The sequence below is a fragment of the Agelaius phoeniceus genome, chromosome 5, assembly GCF_051311805.1.
Source record: "Agelaius phoeniceus isolate bAgePho1 chromosome 5, bAgePho1.hap1, whole genome shotgun sequence".
NCBI lineage: Eukaryota > Metazoa > Chordata > Aves > Passeriformes > Icteridae > Agelaius > Agelaius phoeniceus.
In genome coordinates this window covers 27,951,855-27,973,338 of record NC_135269.1, presented here as the reverse complement: position 1 = coordinate 27,973,338, position 21,484 = coordinate 27,951,855, and the positions used below count along the sequence as shown (strand labels likewise).

Below are 21,484 nucleotides of genomic sequence, written 5' to 3'. Positions count from 1 at the left end.
GGCGAGGGCGGCTATCCCGGGGGAGCAGGAGCTGCCGTGCCCGCCCGGTCCGCGGTGCTGAGCGCGGGAGGCGCGGGAGGCACGGCCGCCAGGCCCGCAGGTGCCTGGGGGCAGAAGTGGCGGCAGGTGTCGCGGCAGGACACCGGGATCACGGCAGGTAACTGGGATCGCGCTAACCGCCTCCCCCGCTACTCGCAGCAGGGAGGGGCGCTCCGGGTCGGTGGAGACACACCTGTCACCCGAAAGGGCCCCGGCGCCACCGGGACCCGCGGGGCGCGGCCAGCGCCTTCACCCTCCCCGGGCCCGCGAGCGCCGCCCCGCGCGCCTCTCCCGCCTGAGCCGAATTTAAACTGCGTTACTGTCCCTCGCGCAAAGCACCAACGCCGCTGCTCCCGCGCGTCCCGCCTCCTTTCCGTCCGCCAACCAATAGCGAGGCCGCTTCGTTGTCCTCCCCGCCAATCAGGGCGCCGTTTATTGCTGGCTGGGAAGAAGCGCTCGGTGCGCGCGCCCGCTCGCTGTGGAGCTGGTCCCTGGCGCGGAGCAGACGAGTCCTCCTCCTCCTCCCGCTCCCCCGCCCCTTCTCCCCGCGCTTTGTTGGTGCCTCTCCCGGGAGAGCGGCGGCGGCTGCGGCCGGCGGCGATGCCCGAGTTCCTGGCGGATCCGTCGGTGCTGACCAAGGAGAAGCTGAAGAGCGAGCTGATCGCTAACAATGTGAGCCTCCCGGGCGGCGAGCAGCGCAAGGACGTGTACGTGCAGCTCTACCTGCAGCACCTCACCGCCCGCAACCCGCCCGCCCTCGCGCAGCCCGACTTTTCCAGCGACGAGGAGCGGGAGCCCACACCTCTCGGCGCCCGGAGCCGCGGAGCTGCTGCCGCCGGGCGGGTGAGTACCGCTGCCTCCTGCCCGCGCCGCCTCGGCTTCCCGGCAGCCTCGGGCCCGCTTTCCCGCCCGAACGGGGCCGGCCGCCTCCGCCCGGTGGCCGCGGCTCGGGGAGCGCCACAACGCGCCAGGGTCCCCGCACGGGGTCGGGAGCTTCTCCGGCTCGGCTGAGGGCGGGACGGTCCCGCCGCCTGAGGGAGAGGGGCAGCGGCGCTGCCGGGCGGCCGCCCCGCGTCGGGGGGCAGCTGGGACGGCGGGGCCGGTGCCGGGGGCCGCCGGCTGCTCCTCCAGGACGCGTCCCACCCTGAGCGCCCTTTGGAGCAGCTGGCTCGGGGGGCAGGGGCAGCGGGACCGCGCGTGGAGAGTGCGACGGCCCCCCGAGGGTAAACTGGGAGACCTTTACTGTAGCTTGGCGAGCGGCGTCCTAAGGAGACTGTTTCGGTGTTGGAGGAACGAAGCAAGAGAACAGCACGAGGGTGTAACTTGCTCAGGAAAGGACTCCGGTCCGCTGTCGTGGTTGTACAGCAGCCACGCTACTCGGTGTAAATGCTTCTAAATGAAAGGATGAAGCTCCGCGTGAACAGCTGGTTTGCTTGGCTTAATGAAGTGGACTGTTTAGTGTAAAGAGAGTCTGCGTAGTGTAGATGTCTTGCTCGTACCTCTGAGATGTGTATTATAGCAAAGCGCCTCTGGTGCATGTTCAATTAGTCCCCTGTGCTTGTTTTCTTAGACTTTGCACATGTAAGGAAAAAAGGGAAGCTGATGCTATTTGAAATTTTTCTCTTTGGGAAGCTGTGATTTCTTTTTTAATTTTTCATAAGTGGACTATAAATTAGTATATCTTGAGAAAGCAATCTTGTAATTGATAATTGTAAGATGTCTGGTCTCGAGAAAAGGCTTGGATAATGATTATCAGCTTCCGGAGTCTTAATGTGTGTGATAGTGAAACTATTTAATTGTATCTTAGATACTGTGTTTCAAAGGTCATTAGTTGAGGGAGTGCCGAGAAACGGAGTCCTTTGAAGGTCTTTCACTTTCACGCTTTAACCTTCAAAAGCCCAATAAAACAGTTACTGAATTAAAAAATTGAAAATTGTAGCTTCAAGAGGAATAGATCTCTAAAACCAAATTATTTAGCTTAACATCTGTCTGTTTCAGACACTTAAGTGGCATTCACTGAATGCAGTTACAGTGAAACAGACATTTTCCTGACTTACAGTGTTCTGCTGATAGCATTCATAAGGTGCTTTTGAGTAAAACTGGATGAGCTTGAATCTGACTTGTTTCATGCTTGTTGGAGGAGGAACATCTCAGAACTGCTAGTTCCTATCCTAGATCTGAGTTTTCCTTTCCACAGTGCTTAAGTTTAAACAATCATGGGTGACTTTTTTGATGTTTAGAGAATGGGTGGTACTCCTACACTTTTGTTAACAATATCTGGAAGGCTCTGCGCTATTCATGCTTATCTTGTGTGTTAGAATCAGAGCACTGTATCATCAGAAGTTCCAGAACTTCAGCAAGTACTCTAGTGCTCAGATTTGGGTCTGTTGTGCCCCGTGTTGTGTCGCTTTCCCCTTAACCTCCCCCCCGACAACCAACCCCAACCAAAACACTCAGAAAAATCCCAAACAGTACCTGCCAAGTAAAACAAATTTGGATGATGTGTGCTTGTTGCCTCCTTTGTGCTACTTGAGTAGTTCTGCAACTACTTGTAGCCCGAGTAACTGTTGTCCCTGTTAACGTCTTTTGGCATAAGGGTGTTTCTCTGATTTGCTGTCCTTCAAAAAGATTAGCACTCGTGTCTCCAGAGCAGTTTGCTCTCAGAACAATTGGAAAGAAGAAGAAGAGTGAGGGAAGGCTGACATTCCAGGGGACCTGGATTCTGGTGAAAAACTAAAGCAAAATACCTTAATAAGAATAAGAGAGGACAGGAGGGACATAAGACCCCTTAGACATAAGGGGCAAGGGAGGAAGCTGGAACTGCAAGGATTTATGGAAAGGATGAATAAAATGAAAGCATGGGCTTTCCACCATTCCTCTCTGTGCCTGCTTGCCCTTCCCTTTATTGCAATCCCATAGTGAGAAGCCTCTCGGTCAGAGGCTGCAGCCCGGCTGAGTTGCAGCCCTCGTGTGGGCACTCGGAGGGTGGGGCGGCGCGGGCGGGGTCGCGGCCCGTGCGCGCTGCGGGCCGGGCGCCAGGGGGCGCGCTCCGAGCGGCTCCTCCTGCGGCACCCGCGGGATCGCTCGGCTGCCTTAGCGGCCCTGGAGAGGGGCAGGCATCGCTTTTCTTAAAGTGCCTGGGAGCAACAAGTGCGAAAGAGTCATCTGAATGTCCGTGCTGCAGTCGCTGAAAGCTACACCAGCTCTCTTAATAGTGGCGTTAGAGCTTGGACACGGCTGTAGTCATGAGTAATTTTGAACTGTCTACGCTGTCATTTTAGTGGGGTTTTTCTAAGTTCTGAACATTTGATAATGCATTTAGGTGCTTATTTTGTATCGATAAAAGCTGTGCAGAGACCAAATCCCATAGTTTGAATTCTGTTGCAAATTATGTGTTTTGAATCGGTCGCTCTTCTGGCTTAGCTCTATCCAGCCCAAGAATATATAGCTCACTTTGGCTACATATTCCTACCAGAACAGGAAGAGCTTTTAAAATCATGCCTGTTTGTACCTCAGTCTGATAATATTGTCTGGAGGAGCCAACTTCTCCAGCTCTACTAATATTTTTGAGCAATTTTTTTGCTTTTTTACCTTAAGCTTGTTTAGCATAGTGGTATGTGAGGACAGTGACTAGGTATGCAAGACACTGTTTTTTCTGCAGGGTGAACCATCTGCATCTGAATGCCCCTTGTCCTGGTTAGTTATGGGCTGAATGTCAGCAAAGGTAGCTCACAGGAAAAGTAATTATGAAATTACATTTTTGCCTTTCTAGGACCATTATTTTAAAGCATGTACCAAAAATATTGTCTTGATGCTGTTGTCAAATAGAAACTGTTCAGAGCTTAGAATGCATGGATTATTATGACTGAGCTTGTTGTGTATTTCATGTCCTGGAAGAATCACTTCTAAAGCATATATTGAGTGATATTTTTGACCTTTAAAGGGATTATATGAAAAAGATCAGTCAAATGTCTCCTGTTAATGAAGGTATGATGAGAACATCTGGATCTGAAGGGCCTGTTTGAAAGATCATACATGAGACCGATCAGGTCAAGATGTTGGGTTTGATGGGGGGAGGGGGGAGAGTTGTTTGTTTGGGTTGTTGAGGTTTTTTGTTCTAATCAAGTGCCAAGTAACTAAAGAGCCAGCTCCAGCTTTTCATAGTCAGCATGCTGTGGTTGTGATATCTGTAGCCGAGGTAACAACAGCTTCAACCCCTTCCCTATTAGAAAAGAGAAGTAATAGTAAAACTGGTAGTTTATGAAGATTAGGTTTGTGGAAAGTGTACTGGATAGGTGAGGCAGTGTAAAGCATCTGTGTGTGCCCAGTGAAGGCATAGAATCTATTTGGTGTTTCCTGTGGCTGTATGTCTTCATTACGACCTGCCACACAAACATCACACAGAATACAGCTTAAATCCTTTATGGCCTTTTAAAAAGCACTCATCTGCTGGCTGAGAGAAAGCTGTGAGCAGCAGGGATGAGATGACCAAAGTAATTCTCACTTCAGTGAGAAGTCCTGCCAGGCTGTTCTGCACCTTCAGACTTTGAGAGGGTGTATTTCCTTCACCAAGTAACATAGAAATTAGTGTCTGAGAGGAGAAGGGGGTGGTAGGGTTGAGTCGTCCTTAATCTTATAGCTTATGACTGTTACTGTACATAGGCTTGGAAATTTTAAGTCTGGTACTTACTAATTAAGGTTAAAAGATAGTGAATTCTCTTAAGTTGTGTGTATCAGTATCTTTGGAATTGCTGCTGCTTAATTCTCTTTCCATTGTTTATTTTGTCTGTCCTGTAGCTCTTGGTAAATATTGTCTCCAGGCCTTTAAGGTTAAAAAGTTCAGTAGGAGTTGATTTTTAAAAAAGAAAATTCTGTTGCAAGAAATGATTGTGTATGGTAGGTCTTTGTTCCCCTTGTACTTTTCATTCTATCTATTTCACATTATAAATCTATTATTAACAGTTTGCATATCCAGTTCCTTAACTTTCCTTAACTTCTTCCTTAACTTTCTCCTAAGAGAAATAGTTATTTGTTACCAGAGGGAGCCCTGCAAACTGGAGAATTAAACAGCATTCTGTTGGTGGGATTTGGGCTTTCTTTAGCCTATCTTAACCTCATTCAGAGAAATCATAAATAAGCCCTGACCCTTTTTGTGTCTCGTGATGAAGCTGCACCGGTTTGGGATTAAGATCCTTGTGTATCCTGATGTAGATGCCATTTAACTTGGGATTTGAAAATAGTTTTTGGTGATGTCCCATAGTTGTTGGTTTTATTATTTAATGGCTTCTTCAGCAGTTTCTTATGCTTGTCTCTGGGACAGTGCCGGGACTAGTGCAGGCGCTTATGAAGTTTGCGTAATTAACCTGGTCTCTGGCTGTTAATTTCTGTTCAGCAGGAATGCCTAAGGTAAGGGGTAGGTTCTGAATTCTGGTTGCTTGCATTGTCTGCTCTTCTTGCTAGCAAAAGGTGAAAGCTTTGTGCTGTCAAGAGATGACACTTGGAGAAGATGAAGTTCATTTATGCTGTTGTTTTTCTGTGGCCCTAGTACTGCGAATGCTGTGTGGCAGCCCCATGCTTGTAATTCACTTCAGTACTTGTCTGAAGAGTTAGTTCCTAGGCAATTGGAAACCAAGCCTGACATGTACCACTACCAAATTGCTATCTCTGGTGTGAACAAATCTCTCTCAAGTGAAGTATGCAGATAATCTTCCATCTTCTGTTTTCTAGAAAATAGCAATGACTAGAAATATTTTTTTAATGCTGTGAGCTCTGGATCAGATTAGAAGATCTTCAGATAAGGATTTATTGATTTGGGTATATTGTTGCAAAAATATTTACATAGATTTGGGTGTATTACTGCAAAAATAATTACATTATGGACAAAGTGGTCAGTGGCACTACCTTGCATTGGCAAATTCTGCCACAATTTCATTTCAGGCACTTCATCTCTGCCCCGCAGTAAGACAAATTCTGCTAGTGGTCTTAAAACAGGTAAATGAGATTGTGAGGTTTTTTGGGTTCGTTTGTTTGTATTTAATTTACAGCGTTAAACTTTTAAGCTATCTCTTTTGATCTCTCTCGTGGTGTAGTCCAGCAGACAAGCTGTCATGATTCACAGGAAGCATAGTGATGCATTAGACTATAATGGTAGTGGTAATTAAATTTAGTGTTGTTGCTGAAGTTGGTGCTGTCATACCACAGCTGAGGTGTGAGAAATTCTTCTATCCAGCCTTACACTTCTAGGGACTCACCTTGTGGTCCAGTGAATGGTTAGATGGCAGCTTTCTACTTGTTCAAGGGAAATCATTTGCTCCTGCGCTAAGGAGAATAGGTGTTCAAAAGTAAAAGCTGTGACCTTGCAGAACACAAAATGAACACATCTGGCCCAATTATTGAAGAACACAGATTCCTTTCAACTTGCTTCATCCCCTCCCTACTCTTTTTCTTTGCTGAAACTGGCTGTTTTGATGATCTCTGTTTGTGACAGTAGTGCTGGAAAAAGTGAAATGGTATTTTGAAGGAAAAAAGCTGCAAAGAAACCATGAGATATGTGAGTTTACTTGTGTTAGAGTACCCTGGAATAGAGTACCCTGGTAGTCATTAGTTAGAGTTAGATTTCTGATGGCAAAGATTTCTGTAAAGCATCCAGAATGCTGAGTAGTTTTTCTTGTGTATATAGTTGTAGTCTCTTCTGTGGTCTCTAAGTGAACAAAGGTAGAGATACATTACATTAGGATTCCAGTTTCTCTGAAGTGTCACTGGAATGTTAATTTCCTGCACCATAGTAGTTTTTTTCTAAAATATGGACTAGCGTTGTGATAAATCCGCTTGGTGATGCGGGCAAACACCAGCACTGTCATTAGTCTGAACAGATCTGAACAAGAAAAGCCAACATTTTTTTCAGAACTTTTTTCTGCTTGGACAGTCCAGTAGCCCAGAAAAAACACATTGAATATGAAATTGAAGTTAATGCAATGTTTAACTTGACATAATGTTTATGACCAACATGTTCAAAAGTGAAAAGTGTCATGCAGCTGCAGGATTGTTTCTTGTGTATGGCTTAATTGCTTCAAAAACTCATTAGGAGTGGAATGACTGATAAAGTGAGTTGTAAATCTGTCTTTAGTCAAATCTGCTTCTTTAATGGTCCTTTACTTTCCTTGGACTGTTTGTAGTTTATTTCGTAAAATAAAGAAATGCCTTGATCCTTAGAGATTCTGTTGCTTTTCAGCAGCTGGTTTTAAGTTTATCATGCTGGAATACCCAGAAGCCAGAGGAAAATTTGGAGTCGGATATATTTGGGAAACCCTCATTCAGTCCCTGCTTAGTTTTAAAATAGCAAGATATTTGAGGCAAGACCAAGTTTGCATGCAAACAAATCTTGAACCTGCATTAATAGCTAGATAGATTGTTAGCTCATGTAAATCATCTTAGTGTAAAAAAAAAAAAAAAAGAACAGACAACTGAGTTGAGAAAAATGCTAAGTGCAGAAATTGTTTCTGTTTATGTAATGCAACTTTGAGATACAAATATGACTTATTTCTAAGCAGTATCAAGGTCTTTCTTAGCAAAGAGCATGAAAATCCTAAGCATGCTTTTTTGTGTCTTACCTCTTCACTTTTACAGTCCCTATTGTAGCAACAGAGGCTTCCCAAGTTGAAGTGTTATGATCACTCTGTTTGGATTGAGCAGAAACTGCTAATTTAGGAGTAGCATCTCAGCAGATTATTTTGATAGCCATCTGCATGTGGTGATGGTGCATTGCCAAGTGTTCAAGTACTGTTGCCAGAGTTGGGTTTAGAATTTTTTAGAGCTGCAAGTAGCAGAGGCCTAAGCAGACAAGTAGGATTTTGAAAATATGAGACTGTTTCTGATTTTTGCCTTTCCTGTACTCACCTTGTAATATCATGTAATCTCACAGAGAATGACAGGATTAGTAGGAATAGCAGTTTTGGAAACTTGGTTGAAAGCATGTAGATACTAAAGAACTTGTTCCATATCATTAGAGAAGGAAATGACCTATCAGGTAGAAAACTAATGTAACATAAATATTTGTAGTTTTGTGTAGTGATGGTGAAATGGCCAGAAGCTTACTTCTCCAGTCACAGGAAAGCAATCCCTTCGCACTGTATGCTTGAACTTCAAACTAAAACACAAGACCAGAATGAGTGATTTTTAAGAGGAGACTTGTAATGGGTATTTCCTTCCTAAGTAGAAAACCTTTGCATTTTTTCTTAGTAGGTGTAAATGTTTGTACTGTTTCACATAGGCTTTAGTAGTGATCATGGGTGAGAATAGAATTAATTTCTTCTGGGTTTACATGTTTAGTACTCTTATGTTTTCCTGTTCCCTTAGAAGAAAAAGATGTGTTCAGTATTAACTGAAAACACCATCTTTCATTTCTCTCTCCTGTTCCAGAAAGCCACAAAGAAAACTGACAAACCCAGACCAGAGGAGAAGGATGGCCTAGATATAACAGAGATGAGTAATGAAGACCTTCAAGAGCAGCTTATGAAGTATGGAGTAAATCCTGGCCCAATTGTAGGTAGGTCAATTAAACTAGCAGATACTGATCTGTTTTATTTCTCACTATGCCTCACTTGTGAAGTTTCCCTGGTACAGTTACTTTTTATTACCAGTACTGTTGCAATCCTACTTCCCACCTAGGATATTTTCATTGTACTGTTTACATTGAGAAGTCTTGAAGCATTGCAGTGGAGAAGTCTGCAGTTTGTTTCTCCTGTTCTAGGCCAGCTGGAGATGTTCCAGCTTGTGTTCTGAAGCTGTGTGACTCTTAGTTAAAGTTCAGTGCTGGGGTAGTTAGGTCTTCTGATACAGAGGTTTAGATCTGGGCCCACTTAAATAGGAAATACATCTTACATAATAACCTAATAATATTGTGAGCCAAATAAGAACAGGGAACTTCCCTTTCCCTAGAGCATTTCCTACTCACTGCATTGTGCAGTAATGTTTTCCTTTGCTAATGTTTTTTTCTAGCCTAGCATTCTGTCCTGTGTGCTGGCCTATGTCAGGAGTAGTCCTGACCCCAGCCTAATCTCCTGCCTTGGATACTGTCTGTGATGTGAGATCAAAGTGCCTTGCCTTTCAGATTGTGCAGTAGCCTAATGGCAAGGGAATTTGATTTCACAATTCTTGAAAAAAAAGATTGTTCTTTGTAGTATGCAGAGCCTTCTGTGGAATGTTCTTGAATCCTAGGTGGATGGAAGTGTCCATGACTGAGCCTGCAGTCCTGTGTGTATTCAAAGTCTTGTCTGTAATATTTTCAGTTAGCTGATTCTGCATGCCTTTCCATTCATCCTGTACCTCTTGGATAGTACTCAAGAACCTGTGGAGTCCACTGGAAAGGCATTTACATTTGGTCTAATTTATTGCCTTTAATTCTTAGAGGGTATGGATTATTCCTTGAAGGGCTGACATTTCTTTTAAATGGTGTTTTCCTCTTATCAGAAAACTTCAAAAGTTAGATTTTTTTCTTTTCTGCAGCTAACAGCTCAGGCACCAGTCACCTCTACAGATTTTTGCCAGCAAAGTCCAGATGTGGAAGTATGTGCTAGACTTAAAATGTTTTAGACAGCTGTTCTTGCTTGTCCCAAGCAAGCCAACCTGAGGGCTAGATGGCAGCAAGCAGAAAGTTCTGTTGTTGCTGCTTGCTTGCACCACCTCTGATGCTTATTGGACTGAAGTTGCCAACAAGGCAAAGGCAGGGCCATTAATTCCAGGGTAGGGGAATTAGGAGAAGAATAGAGCAATCTACATGGGAATAGTGCAACGGAAACAATTAAATTCATGCTTTCTTTTTTTATTTTTTTTGTGAGGGAATAACAACTTGTATATTGCAGCATATCTAAGAAGCAGATAAATTCCCTTTCCATACATTTCCTTTCTGTAACTTTCAGTGTAGAAAGAGGTCTGAGTTTATCTAAGAATTCTCTTAAACTGAAAAGTTAGAGGTTTTAGAGGCAGAGTTGGGTACCTAGAGGTAGATGTGTGTGTATATATAGAGAAACACTCTGGGCCATACAAACTGATTAAAAATAAACAAAATATTATGTTCAAAAATTCCCATTGAATATATAACAGCCCAGTTCTATCAGTCAAGTCAGGAAAGATTAAAACTGTTTCTTTAGCATGTATCCTTCCTTGTTATAGCTACTACTAGGAAACTTTATGAGAAAAAGCTTTTGAAACTGATGGAACAAGGTCCTGACCTGAAGGCACCTGTGCCTCTCCCAGCGATTTCAACTACTGAGAACACCAGACAGAATGGAAACAATGATTCTGACCAGTACAGTGACAATGAGGAAGGTAAGACTCGAATGGAACTTGCATGGGAACAGTTCAAATTATACATGAGTAATACTTGCAGTAGAAATAACCTAAGGATGTATGATCTTGCTGTTGGGGGAGGCTGTAAGTTACTGCTGTGGGCCATGTCAGTCATGTACTTGATCATGCAGTACCAGCTCAGTGATCCAGGTGCCTGTTATGGGAAAGGAAACCTTTTGCTACTGACCTGGTCCCTTTTCTCCATTTTCCCCAGACTGGATGGAGCCTGTAAATCCAATAGACAGGAGAACTGTGTATTGGGTGTCACAATGTTCTTTGCACTTCATACTTAAGTACTAGTCCAATTTTGTCTTACGGTGCTCACAGTAGTTATTTACTGTGGGATAGTAAATGAATGTTTGCCTATTAATTTTTTGTTCTTTTTTTGTTTAATGGCTAACACTTATGATTCAACCCCTTTATGCTCTCTTCCTTATGGACTTAGTTGGGGGTGGGTTGATTGGTTGGTCCTGGGTGTGTGTTTTGTGGGTTTTAATATCAAGTTTGTATCGAGCATTTGTAGTGGTGAGGAAAGTGGGACCAAAACCACACTATTGTGCAATTTACAAAAAATAAAAACAGCACAGCTTTTAAAGAATTACTTGAATGGAGTGTTAGAAGATGCTTATTTAGTGTGGTTTGGTTTTGGGAGTGGGTTTGTTTTGTTTTGTTTTTTAAAGAAATTTCCATGAACATAGGACAGAAAGGGTTGAAACAGAGCTTGGATTGATCTCCCTTGCATATTTGGGCTTGTTTTTCAACTTTTATATCTTGCACTTTTAAGGGGGAGAGGATGTTAGAGATTGATTTATTAATGTTTGGGACAGCCAAGAGCCCAGTCACAACTGACAGCTAACTTCTTATAATTACATATGCTTCATATAAATACTGAACTGTTCACACACTGGGGAAAAAAACTCAAACCCAAATATACCCCATTTCCCCTACAAAAAAATCTTAAATATGTTGGTGTAAAGCTATTAGAATTTTAGAAAAGCCATGGAAATAATACATCCTTTTATTGGTGAGATGACTGCTAATCACTCTCCTTTCTACTGCATCAAAAATGGGGTTTTATATAAAAGGACTTGTATTAGAGGAAACTAAGCTAACAGCTTCAACCAACATTGACAAGCTTCAATACCTTTACTACAATCAATAGTAGAATGGTACTTTGGTTAAAGGAATTATAATTTGATAGCAGTTTCTAAATGGAACTGGTGGATTTGTCAAGGCTTATCTGAAATGTAAGATTTTTAGCAAAAAAGGTAAATATGTGGATCAGTGTTTTGAAATAATTTTAAGGTTATTCTTCAAAAGTCTTTGTTCTTATACATTTAATAGAAAATATACCTGTTTCACAGCTTTTTAAGGAAATGATAACTCATAAGAGTTATGTTGCCTCTCAAAATGAATTTTTATTAAAATACATTTGGTTTCAACTAGTACAACAACAGTAGTATTATAGAAACTAGTTATATTAAAACTGGTTGCAGATCCGAAGACTGAGCTGAGGCTTGAGAAGAGAGAACCCCTGAAAGCCAGGACGAAGACGTCAGTTGCACTCAAACAAAAAAGAGTTGTTGAACACAACCAGGTATGTTTGTCATAGGGGCTCGTGGAACAGCTACTAACTGCTGGTGATGTGCTCACTAAACACCTTACTACCTTTAACATCACATTTGACTAAGTGAGCCATGCTGGTTTTTAAAAGTTCTTTTAGAAAGCCTGTTCTAATATAGCATGAAGATCTTGTGAATTAACTATAGTGGCTGTTTTTAGCATGTCTGATAATGTTCAAAGTAATGGTCTGCTGAAAGCTGTTTGTCTGACTTGCCAGCTGCTGCAGCACCTCCTAGAGAAGAATAGTAGGCAACCTTAACATGCTTAGTTTTGGAAACCTGGCAGATTAAGTCATGTGGGCTGATGGCTTTCTGTTGGATGCTCGTAATCAACTTGATTTAATAAAAGCAGTGTTTTCTCAAAAAAAAGAAAAGTTAAGACAAAGAGATGTGTGGGGGTTTTTTTTGGCTTTTTTTTAAACAAGGGTTTTTAAATACATACATATATATGTGTGATTAGATAGCTACAGATATATGTATGCATTTTAAATACATTTGTCTAATGGCTCATTTAAATGTAATCTGTGATGTAATGTATTTGGGTATATGCCTATATGTATAGGTGTGTGTATGTGTGTACACACATGTATGCTAGCTATGTAATATTTTTTCTTCAGCTATGTTTGTAGCAGCAGTACTAGAGTAGACACAAATTTGTTGAAAAATTTCTCCTATGAAGAAAAAGAATAGATAACAAGTGTAGATCTCTCACCTGTTCTCTACTTATAAATATTAGTTCTGCTGTCTTGACAGAAGAGGGATTTTACAGAATCACCTCTGATTTTTCAGACTGCTGAATACAGGGTTTGGTAGTTGATGGCTGATCTGTCCTTCTGATGTGAAAGCATCACTAAATGCCCTCTTCCCCAGCTTAGGATACTTAGAGTCTTTAGAGCGTTGTTCATCTGTTCAGTAAGTAGTGGAGTTATGCTGCAGTAAAGGACTCATAAAGAAACATTCAGTGCCTCAGAATATGGCTTGTTAATTGCTTGGTATATTTTAGCAGATCACGGTGACTTTTCTCAATACTTTGTTAAATGCCAGATGCTTGCTATTTAGTGTGTGTGTATATGTATAAACATGCTTTAGCTATGGATGTCTCTTTAGCAGGTGAAATGCTGCTATATGACCTTGAGTAATGCAAGACAGCTATGGAGATCCATAACTAGTTTGCTTATTTTAAGTTGGAGTTTTAGGGTGCAAGCTGAACAGATTTTACTTCAAAAAATTCAAACACACACATAGTTCAATGCACTAAGCATTCTTTAATTTGATCAGGCAACTTCTGCTTATAATGGTCTCTCTATAATGAGCATCTTAATCTTTAGATTCTTGTATTTCAAGAATCACTTTTTTCGAAATAGTTATTCTACCAGAAATTCCTGTCAGCTTCAGTGTAATACAGATATTTAATTCTGTTGTCAACAAACAAAATTGGTAGTCTTCAGGAACTTGCTTACAGAATAAATGAGATTCAGTGAGGTGTTTTTGTGGTATTTTAAGTGATTATTTGTTTACTCAATTTTTTTTGTCATCCAGTTTCACTATATTAGTATCAGGTCATTATTCTTTTGGCAATCTTACATGTGCAGTATAGATGCAATATTTTGCAACTTGCGTATTTTAATTGCCAGGAGTTAATCAAAAGAATAATCAAAAAATTACTTAATGTCAAAATTGCCAAATTCTTCAGAAACTCTTTGTTTTGTTAAACCTTTTACTTTTGATTTTCTGGTTGTTTCTTGTTTGTTTTTTTTTAAATACTGCAAACAGACAAAACCACCGAAAAAACCCAAAACAAAACAGCCCCACCCACCCCCATTTAAATTTTGCAGCTGCTTGAAGCCAAGAACAACTTAATGCTTTTGGCTAGCGAATGTGTGTAGTCATGTTTTTTGCTGAGAAAAACAGAACATGGAGATGATTTCTTTTTCTTTTCTCCCCTTCTTCCTGTGGAATTCCATTGTAGGTTTTCAGCAATGTATCAAGGGACTATACTAATTTTGCAGAACTATTTCAACTGTTGTGCACTGTGTGGCATTGGCACAAAGATTGAGTGTCTGAAGCATGGTGAGGCTGAGCTGGTGGGCAGTGTGGAGTGAGCAGACTTGCTAGTTACTTCTAGGTCCTGTGCAGCACTGGTTTTATACCAGGTGTATGTAGCTTACAAGACTGTTTGTTTGTCGTTTGGCATGGCTGGATGTAGCTGTTCTCTTGAGAAGAGAGTGCAAATAGATAGATAGCTATTAGGCAGACTGCTGGAAAAGAAATTGGGTGGGGAGGTTGAATATGGGTCTTATCAGTCAGTTAGCAGTGGACGGCTGGATGAACTTGAGCTCAGCTATTTGTGTTTAATTACCTCTTCATAGGGAAAAGTTGGCAGAAAATCCTAATTTTAAAACCCCCTTCTAATCCAGTAGGTGAATCTAGAGTAGGAGTTCAAAACTGAGCCTGACATGTCATAGTAAATGGCACTGGTTAGAACGAGGCAGGCTAAACAATGTAAATGTTAAGGAGCAGTGTAGAGCTAGTCTCTCTCCTGAAACTTTGTACAGTGACATTCTGCATGTGCTGTGTTCCCCTACTCCTCCCTGTATTTTTTTTTACTACCTGTATAGTAACTTGGTAAGTGATAGCTGAGGTAAAGTCATAATCTATAGCTCCACTGCTCATGAGTTATTTGACAGTTAGAAGCAGACACTGAACACTGCTTACGTACCACACCATTGTAGTTTCTCTGGTTACATTACAGGGTGGTGGTGTACCCAACATGAGCATTACATTTTGATAGGGTTAGAGGCCTGCTCTGTTGACAGTGAGAATAATTATAACTGTAGATAACAAGTTTTATTTCTTCTTTTTTGTTTTGTCTGTTGACTGTGTTCTACTGAAATCTGGATGGGTCTTATGCAGTAGACTCTGGTTTTTCCTAGACTTTTCATGCAAGAAAAAAGTGAAAGTTGGTACTTAAAACATACGATTAAAGCATCTGAAGAAGAGAGGCAGTTATTAGCGAAGTGCTTCTAACTTTCATTAGGAGATAAGTAATTCATAGTCAAATAGTCTGGAATGGGGAGCTCGTGGTTACTAGTATGAGTGAACTTGCCTTCCTGCTTTCCTGAGTAGATTGTTGGAGTAGAAGCTCTCTGAAATTAGTATTTTTTCTCTAAGCTTCTAAAGAACACCTCTCAAATAGAAAGTTTATGGGGTTGAGGTGGGGAATTGTGATTGTAGGTTGCAGGAAGGAAGAGAATGCAGTGTCTGGTAAATATTTAGGAAGTGGTTAGAAGATGTTTTATCCAAGATTTCTTAAAATTGTAAAGAATTTTGGAGAATTAGGCTGAAATCTACAATTCTAAAAAAAAATCTGAATCTGTTTGGACCTGAGGTCTGTATTTGTTTTATAAAGTACTTCAGTGACTTTGGAATGAAGTGAAACACTTGTGCTCCCTCTGCTGTGTATGTAGTAGCTGTTATACAGAATTTGTCATAGAACCATAAGGCAGCTCAGCTTCTAGTTTCACTGTCCCCTCTCAATTAATAAATACTTTTCAGCCTGTTCTTTTAACACCTTGTTTTGGGGCTGAAGCTGTTCTAGTGAAGTAATTTTCACTATTGAACCTGTAACTGACAGTTGCAGCGTATAAGTTTATTTAGCAAGGAGTGTAACTTCTAAAAACTTGGTAATACATTGCTCTATGAGGTGTTAATGTGCAAAGATAGAAGTATTGAAAAAGTAATAATTTTTATTTTTAAACTTAACCAAATAAAAAAGAAAATCTTGTATGTAATCTAGATGAAGCAGATCCACATCTCCCTTTCCATCTTGGAATTAGTTCTGAGGGGAATATTTGCTTTGAGCATGAAACTTGCAGTAAAGCATAGGGAACGATCTGCATTTGTTAGTGGCTATGAAAGTTTGGTGCTTCATGCTGTTACTTCAATTTGTGAGAGATCTGTATCAGGCTTGATTGTTTAAACCTGCTGTTTTGTGAAAAGTTTTAGTTTCATCCCTGTATGTGGAAACTTTTTAAGATCATTAAGTGTCTCTGCCTGCCCCCTGTGGCTGAAGATTAGCTCCTGTTGATACATCGGTGGCTGTGCATAAACTGTGCCTAATTCTGCTTGAGAAAATAGAACCCTATCTATGTAGAGAAAGAGGTGATGCTTTCTGCTTATGCACATAGATTTATTTTTGTGTGTGTGTAGGCAGGAAATGTAATGGGACTGAAAGCTTCATGTCTGCTGTCCATGAGTTGATGTAACTCCTCATGTTGCTCACTAGGGCAGTGAGCAAATCAGCAGTTTTTACTGTTGGGCATTATCTATTCAGTTCTGTATTTGAATAATATGCTCAAATATAAGTATTCTGGTCAATGCTACTAATCTAGCTAGCTATTCATTATTGAACATATTAGGATCCGCAGTTTTTTGATTGTAGACATGTTGCTTCTGGAGTGTGCATGCTATTTTGGCTTTTGGTTGTGAGTATCTGATGTTTGGAGCTGGTTTTCATGTATATGATCATGTGTTTGATGCTCAAATAGACCTATTCTCAAGATGGAGTTACTGAGACTGTCTGGACAAGTGGATCTTCAAAAAGTGGACCTCTGCAGGCATTTTCTAGGGAGTCTACAAGAGTGTCAAGAAGAACACCAAGAAAAAGGGTGATGAGAGGCTTTTATAATAGACAAGCTTTTTTTTTTTTTTCTCTCACTCTTAGGGTCCCAGTGGCTCTTTTATTCAATTGTTGTCTTTTGTTTGTTTTAAACAAACAGGTGGAAGCTACAGCACAGTTGCCTGTAGATGATGCTGTAATATCAGAGAGTACTCCCATAAATGAAACTGTATTGGCTGCAAGCGACGAGACCCTAGTAAATATGCTTAGTACATATGTTTAATCAATTGCGGTATTCTTCTGTAATATATCTTCACTGACAGATTCATTCTGTTTTGGACAAATAGAAGACTGTTTTAAGGAAAGTAAGACTATTCAGTAGTCTTTAAGAACACATACTCAGTATCTGTTTTAGTACCTAATACTCTTCACTTTGAGATGGGACTAGGTCAACACCTAGGTCCCATCTAATGTCGTTTGGGGGGGAGTAAGCTTTACAAGCATAGATACTTTCTTAATTTATTTAAGTATATGCAGAATATTTGCTTTTAAGTTTGGCTTTTCTTGTGAACTAAATAACTTTTATGTTTCTAAATGGCTTAAGAGGAACTACTTGGAATGATAAGCAGTGTGTTTCCTTTGCTGATCTTGGAGCATCTTTTACATAACCTTCTTCAGTTAACTTCTAACATGCATATATTCAATGCACATAAAGGTTTTGTTTTTTGGTTCTGCCACCTTGCCCCTTTTCATTTTGTATTTTGGCTGTTTCTGAGTTTGAACAATTTTGAATCTCGGCAGGTTGGCAATAGGGTGCCTGGAAATTTCAAGCATGCAGCTCCTACACTGTCAGTCAGTGAACTCTCAGACATGCCCAGAAGAACACCAAAGAAACTACTGATGACAGCTGAAGTAAATAAATTAAAACTTAGATTGCTCTTGCTTACTCTCTGTGAACAAAATTCTTGTGTGTATGTGCTTATTTCTTAGTACAGAGGGGGTAGAGGATGTCACTGCCTGGGTGACACCAGTCAAAATAAACTAGTGTTGTCACATGACATAAAACAGAATATAAACTTATTTTCATTTTCCCCTTTCAGATTGGGGTGTGTGTGTGAAAAATCTGATTTTTCTCTTTTCCTAAGACAAATATGTTTTGATGTGTTATTTTTCCTTGTGCTGTTATTTTTCTGAACAAAATGTAGATTTTTTTTTCTTTTAAATTCTTTATAGCTCAGAGTAGATTTGGGTTATCTCCCTTTGAGCTTGTAAATCAGCCTATTCTGAAAAAATGCTATGTGCTTTAATTTAGGGAATTAAGTAGCAGAATTACTTTAGACCAAATGCCTGAATTAAAAAAAGTATCTATAGATTCCTGACAGTTATCAAGAAAGAAAACAATTATTTTACTGTTAACCTATTCAGGCTGTCAAAAATTATCTCTTGGAGAACTGTCTAAAGCACCTGCAAGTATATGTAGTTGTATTAATGTAATACTGTAATGTGGAATTTTACATTACAAGATGCTGTTTGTTCATGTAGCTCTAGATAAAGCTGCTATTAACACTTCATTTACAATACGACTGCAATGTAGACTTAGTTGTCAAATAGAATGTTGTGGGTCAACTCATGTTCTACTCCAAGCTGCTGATGGGGTTTTTCAGTCAGTATTTGACTGTACTGTGGTTTATTACAGCAAGAAGAGACAGATTGCCCACATCAGTGCTTTTTAAAACATGTTGGTCACAACCAGTCCTGTGATCTGCTCAACACAGCCATGATAGAGGTGATCGTTAAGTTTTTTTGATCATCTACATCATTGGCTCGCAGGTGTATAGGATTTATACAACTTATTCTTTATCTTAAAGGAAACTGAGGTGATCACTGAATGCTTTCAGACGCCAAAAGTGACTGGATGGCTGCCAATAACTAAGGTTAAACTTCTAAAACCCAAGAAGTAAACTTCTTGAATGGCACTGGGTGACTCACTCATTCTTACAAATTGCACATGGTAGTGGTCACTGAGATAGCTATGCAGAAACGTTTTGTTTTGCTGTCTATTTGGCTTCTAACTGTTTTTGGTTTCCTAGGTGCTGGAGAGAACTGCAGAAGAAAGAAGAGTAGAAAGGGATATTCTTAAAGAATTGTTCCCTTATGAAGTATCAACACCTACAGGAATTAGGTAATTCTAAGGTTTATGGGGGCTTTTTCTCAGTTCTTCTAAACCTATTCAAGCTGAGAAATATCTTTTGATTATATTGATAGATTTCTGAGGAATAGTTTTTGCACTCTGGCTCAATGACATTTGGGACAGCCACCTATTCTTCCGTTCTATACACATAGATTTGTTACCAAAACAGCCCCCTCTCTATTGAAATTGGAGGAGGGAGAACAGGGTGGTACTATAGTAGGAATTATTACTGGAATTTCTGGGTGGTGAAAGTTAAATGGAAAGGGCTTTTCTGTGGTAATGACTTGCAATATTTAAGTTTTTGACAACATGCAACTGCTTAGGCCTGCTGTAAATTAAGGAAAGATTTCGCAGCATATATTTGAGTTTTCTTTTGTAAAGCAAGAAAGAACTTTCAGGTAATCTATTTTTTCCTTTAGGTGGTAGTCATATTGATTACTCTTAGTGTGAATAAGGATGGCATCTAGGAAAGGCTGTTACTTGTGCATTTGGGGGTTATTTTTGTGTCTTTATATTTAAACAAAAATTGAAGCAACCCTCTGGTTAATTAGGTAATTTAAAAAATACTCTGTTTAGAGGATATGAGAAAAAGTTTCCCCATGTTAAGATGTGAAATCATCTCCTGTGTTTCCAACATGTGAATTATAGCTTCAATTTAAACTGCAATTGCATAAACTCTTAACCATAAGGAGCATATATAGTACCAGTTGCTACTACTGTAGTGCATCTGCTGACTACTCAAGTTTGCTCTCCTGTTTTGAGGTCTAGTTAAATCCATACCACTTTTTCTTTTCTTTTCAATAAAAATCATATATGTGTACTCCTTGTATATAGGAACTTGGCAGTGTACATGGGGTTTTTCTAATCCTTGCTGCTTTGTCTTTTGGCTCTGTGTATGGCTTAGCCATCAGTAGATATTTTATTGGCCAGAGATAATCTAATGTTTAGAAATCCCAGCAGGGCTGCATAAGTAATGATTAAAAAAGTAAATAGAGGGAGCTACTTTCTACAGCTTTTTTTCTTTGATTGCCAGCTATGATCCTTAGGACCACCCTGTGGATAGGGTGAAGTAGCATTTGAGGGTTTTTTTAGAGTGTTTGCTTGAACGCTGAATTATTAACTTAATATGTCTACCTGTCAAGCTTCAAAAGTAGTATTACAGGTACTATATTCACCAGAAATAATTCTTAGTTCTTTAATTATACTAAAACTTCCCTATGTACTTTAGACTGCTCCTTTAAATATGCAGTATTTCAATTTGATTTTTTTTTTTTTATTAACAGTGCTAGCTGCCGTAGACCAATCAAAGGAGCTGCAAGCCGGCCTCTAGAGCACAGTGACTTCATACTGGAGGAAAGTTACTCTAAGTATGCGCAGAAATATGGTACCTCCACTGACACCAAGTCGGAGAAACCACCAATAAAAAAAGAACGCCCTGTTGCCCTGTGGATAAAAGTTCTTCTCTTTGTTATTGTTTCAGTCTTCATGTTTTTGGTTTATCAGTCAATGGAAACTAATCAAGGAAATCCTTTTTCTAAATACCTGAAAATGGTCTCTCCGGGCAGGGGCAGTGCCGAATGAATATCTTTCTGAAAGGCACACCCAATTTGATCTCCTGTTTTTTAATTGTAGAGAACTCTTCTGCCCTCTCATCGGCTCAAGGACTTCTTACAAATAATGTGATTGGAACCTGATAAATTGGATAAATGAAGAAAGATAATATTAAATGGACATCGGTAACTTTCTGGACTTTGGACAAGTAGGAGATCACTGCCATAGGAGTAACATTTTTTTAAATCTTTGAACTTTTTGTAGGCTTTATTTTTTTAATGTGGACATCCTTTAAATTCACTTTTGAGAAAATGTATATTTGTTTTTGCAAGAACTTGGAAGCTGAGAAGGGCAAAAATGTAGTAAAATGTGAAGCTGTGTTTTTAAAGCTTTTCATTTGTACAGAAAAGAAGTTGTACTTCTGTCTCTAGACTATAGTGGAGAAAGATTTTAACATAGGAAAAGGGAAATGCATTTCTTTATGCATTTTTTTCAGTAACAACATAACTGAATTTGATCTCTTGGGATGTAGAGAGAGTACAACAACCTTTTCTGTAGATTACTGTAACTTTTTAGTAAATGTAACTGTAAACCTGTTTGCATTTCTGTAACAGTCTTAGTATCATATTAGTAACTCTGTTTAAGTGTAATTTCATTTAAATGTATCCCTTCATTTTAGTGCTTACAGTGTTGTAGGATCTGAATGCGAATCTAATTGGCAAGAGATCTCTTAGAGGAACTTATTTATTAGTAAAATGTGTGGGAAATAAAAACAACATCATAATAATTTGCTACTAAAATACTTTTTTGGGTCAAGATTGTTATCTGAAGCAGTCGAAATTCCAACATTAGCAGTGGTCTTTTTTTTTTTTTTAAAAGCGAGGTCTTTCCAACACAGCTTTATGTGATTATCTTTAAATATTCATGTAGAGAAGTATTCTCAAAGTGTGAAAATTCCATATGAAGTTTTATTCTTGTATGAAGAGGGCATTGCTGCATTTTCTGCTAGTTTCATCTTTTAAGGTGAGATTTACTACTTTCATGCCATTGACTATTTTTCTCAGTGGAAGCATGCTGAAACACTCTCTATTGTGTAACTTGGTTAAGCAGGCAGCT

General features: G+C 40.1%; 1 protein-coding gene across 7 annotated transcripts; it reads left to right on the top strand.

Annotated features, from left to right (window-relative positions):
• The first annotated feature begins 474 nt into the window (after positions 1–474).
• TMPO (thymopoietin) lies at positions 475–21,239 on the top strand. 7 transcript variants are annotated; one of them, XM_054631344.2, is made up of 9 exons: positions 475–882; positions 8,458–8,584; positions 10,210–10,365; positions 11,883–11,983; positions 16,556–16,675; positions 16,787–16,882; positions 17,428–17,538; positions 18,717–18,808; positions 20,101–21,239. In XM_054631344.2, the coding sequence occupies exons 1-9, from the start codon at positions 640–642 to the stop codon at positions 20,396–20,398; spliced, it is 1,344 nt and encodes a 447-aa protein (XP_054487319.1). In that variant the 5' UTR covers positions 475–639; the 3' UTR covers positions 20,399–21,239. The 7 variants fall into 7 exon arrangements, with proteins under 7 accessions (XP_054487319.1, XP_054487320.1, XP_077034845.1 ...); XM_054631345.2 differs by lacking the exon at positions 16,556–16,675; XM_077178730.1 differs by lacking the exon at positions 17,428–17,538.
• The last annotated feature ends 245 nt before the right edge of the window (positions 21,240–21,484 follow it).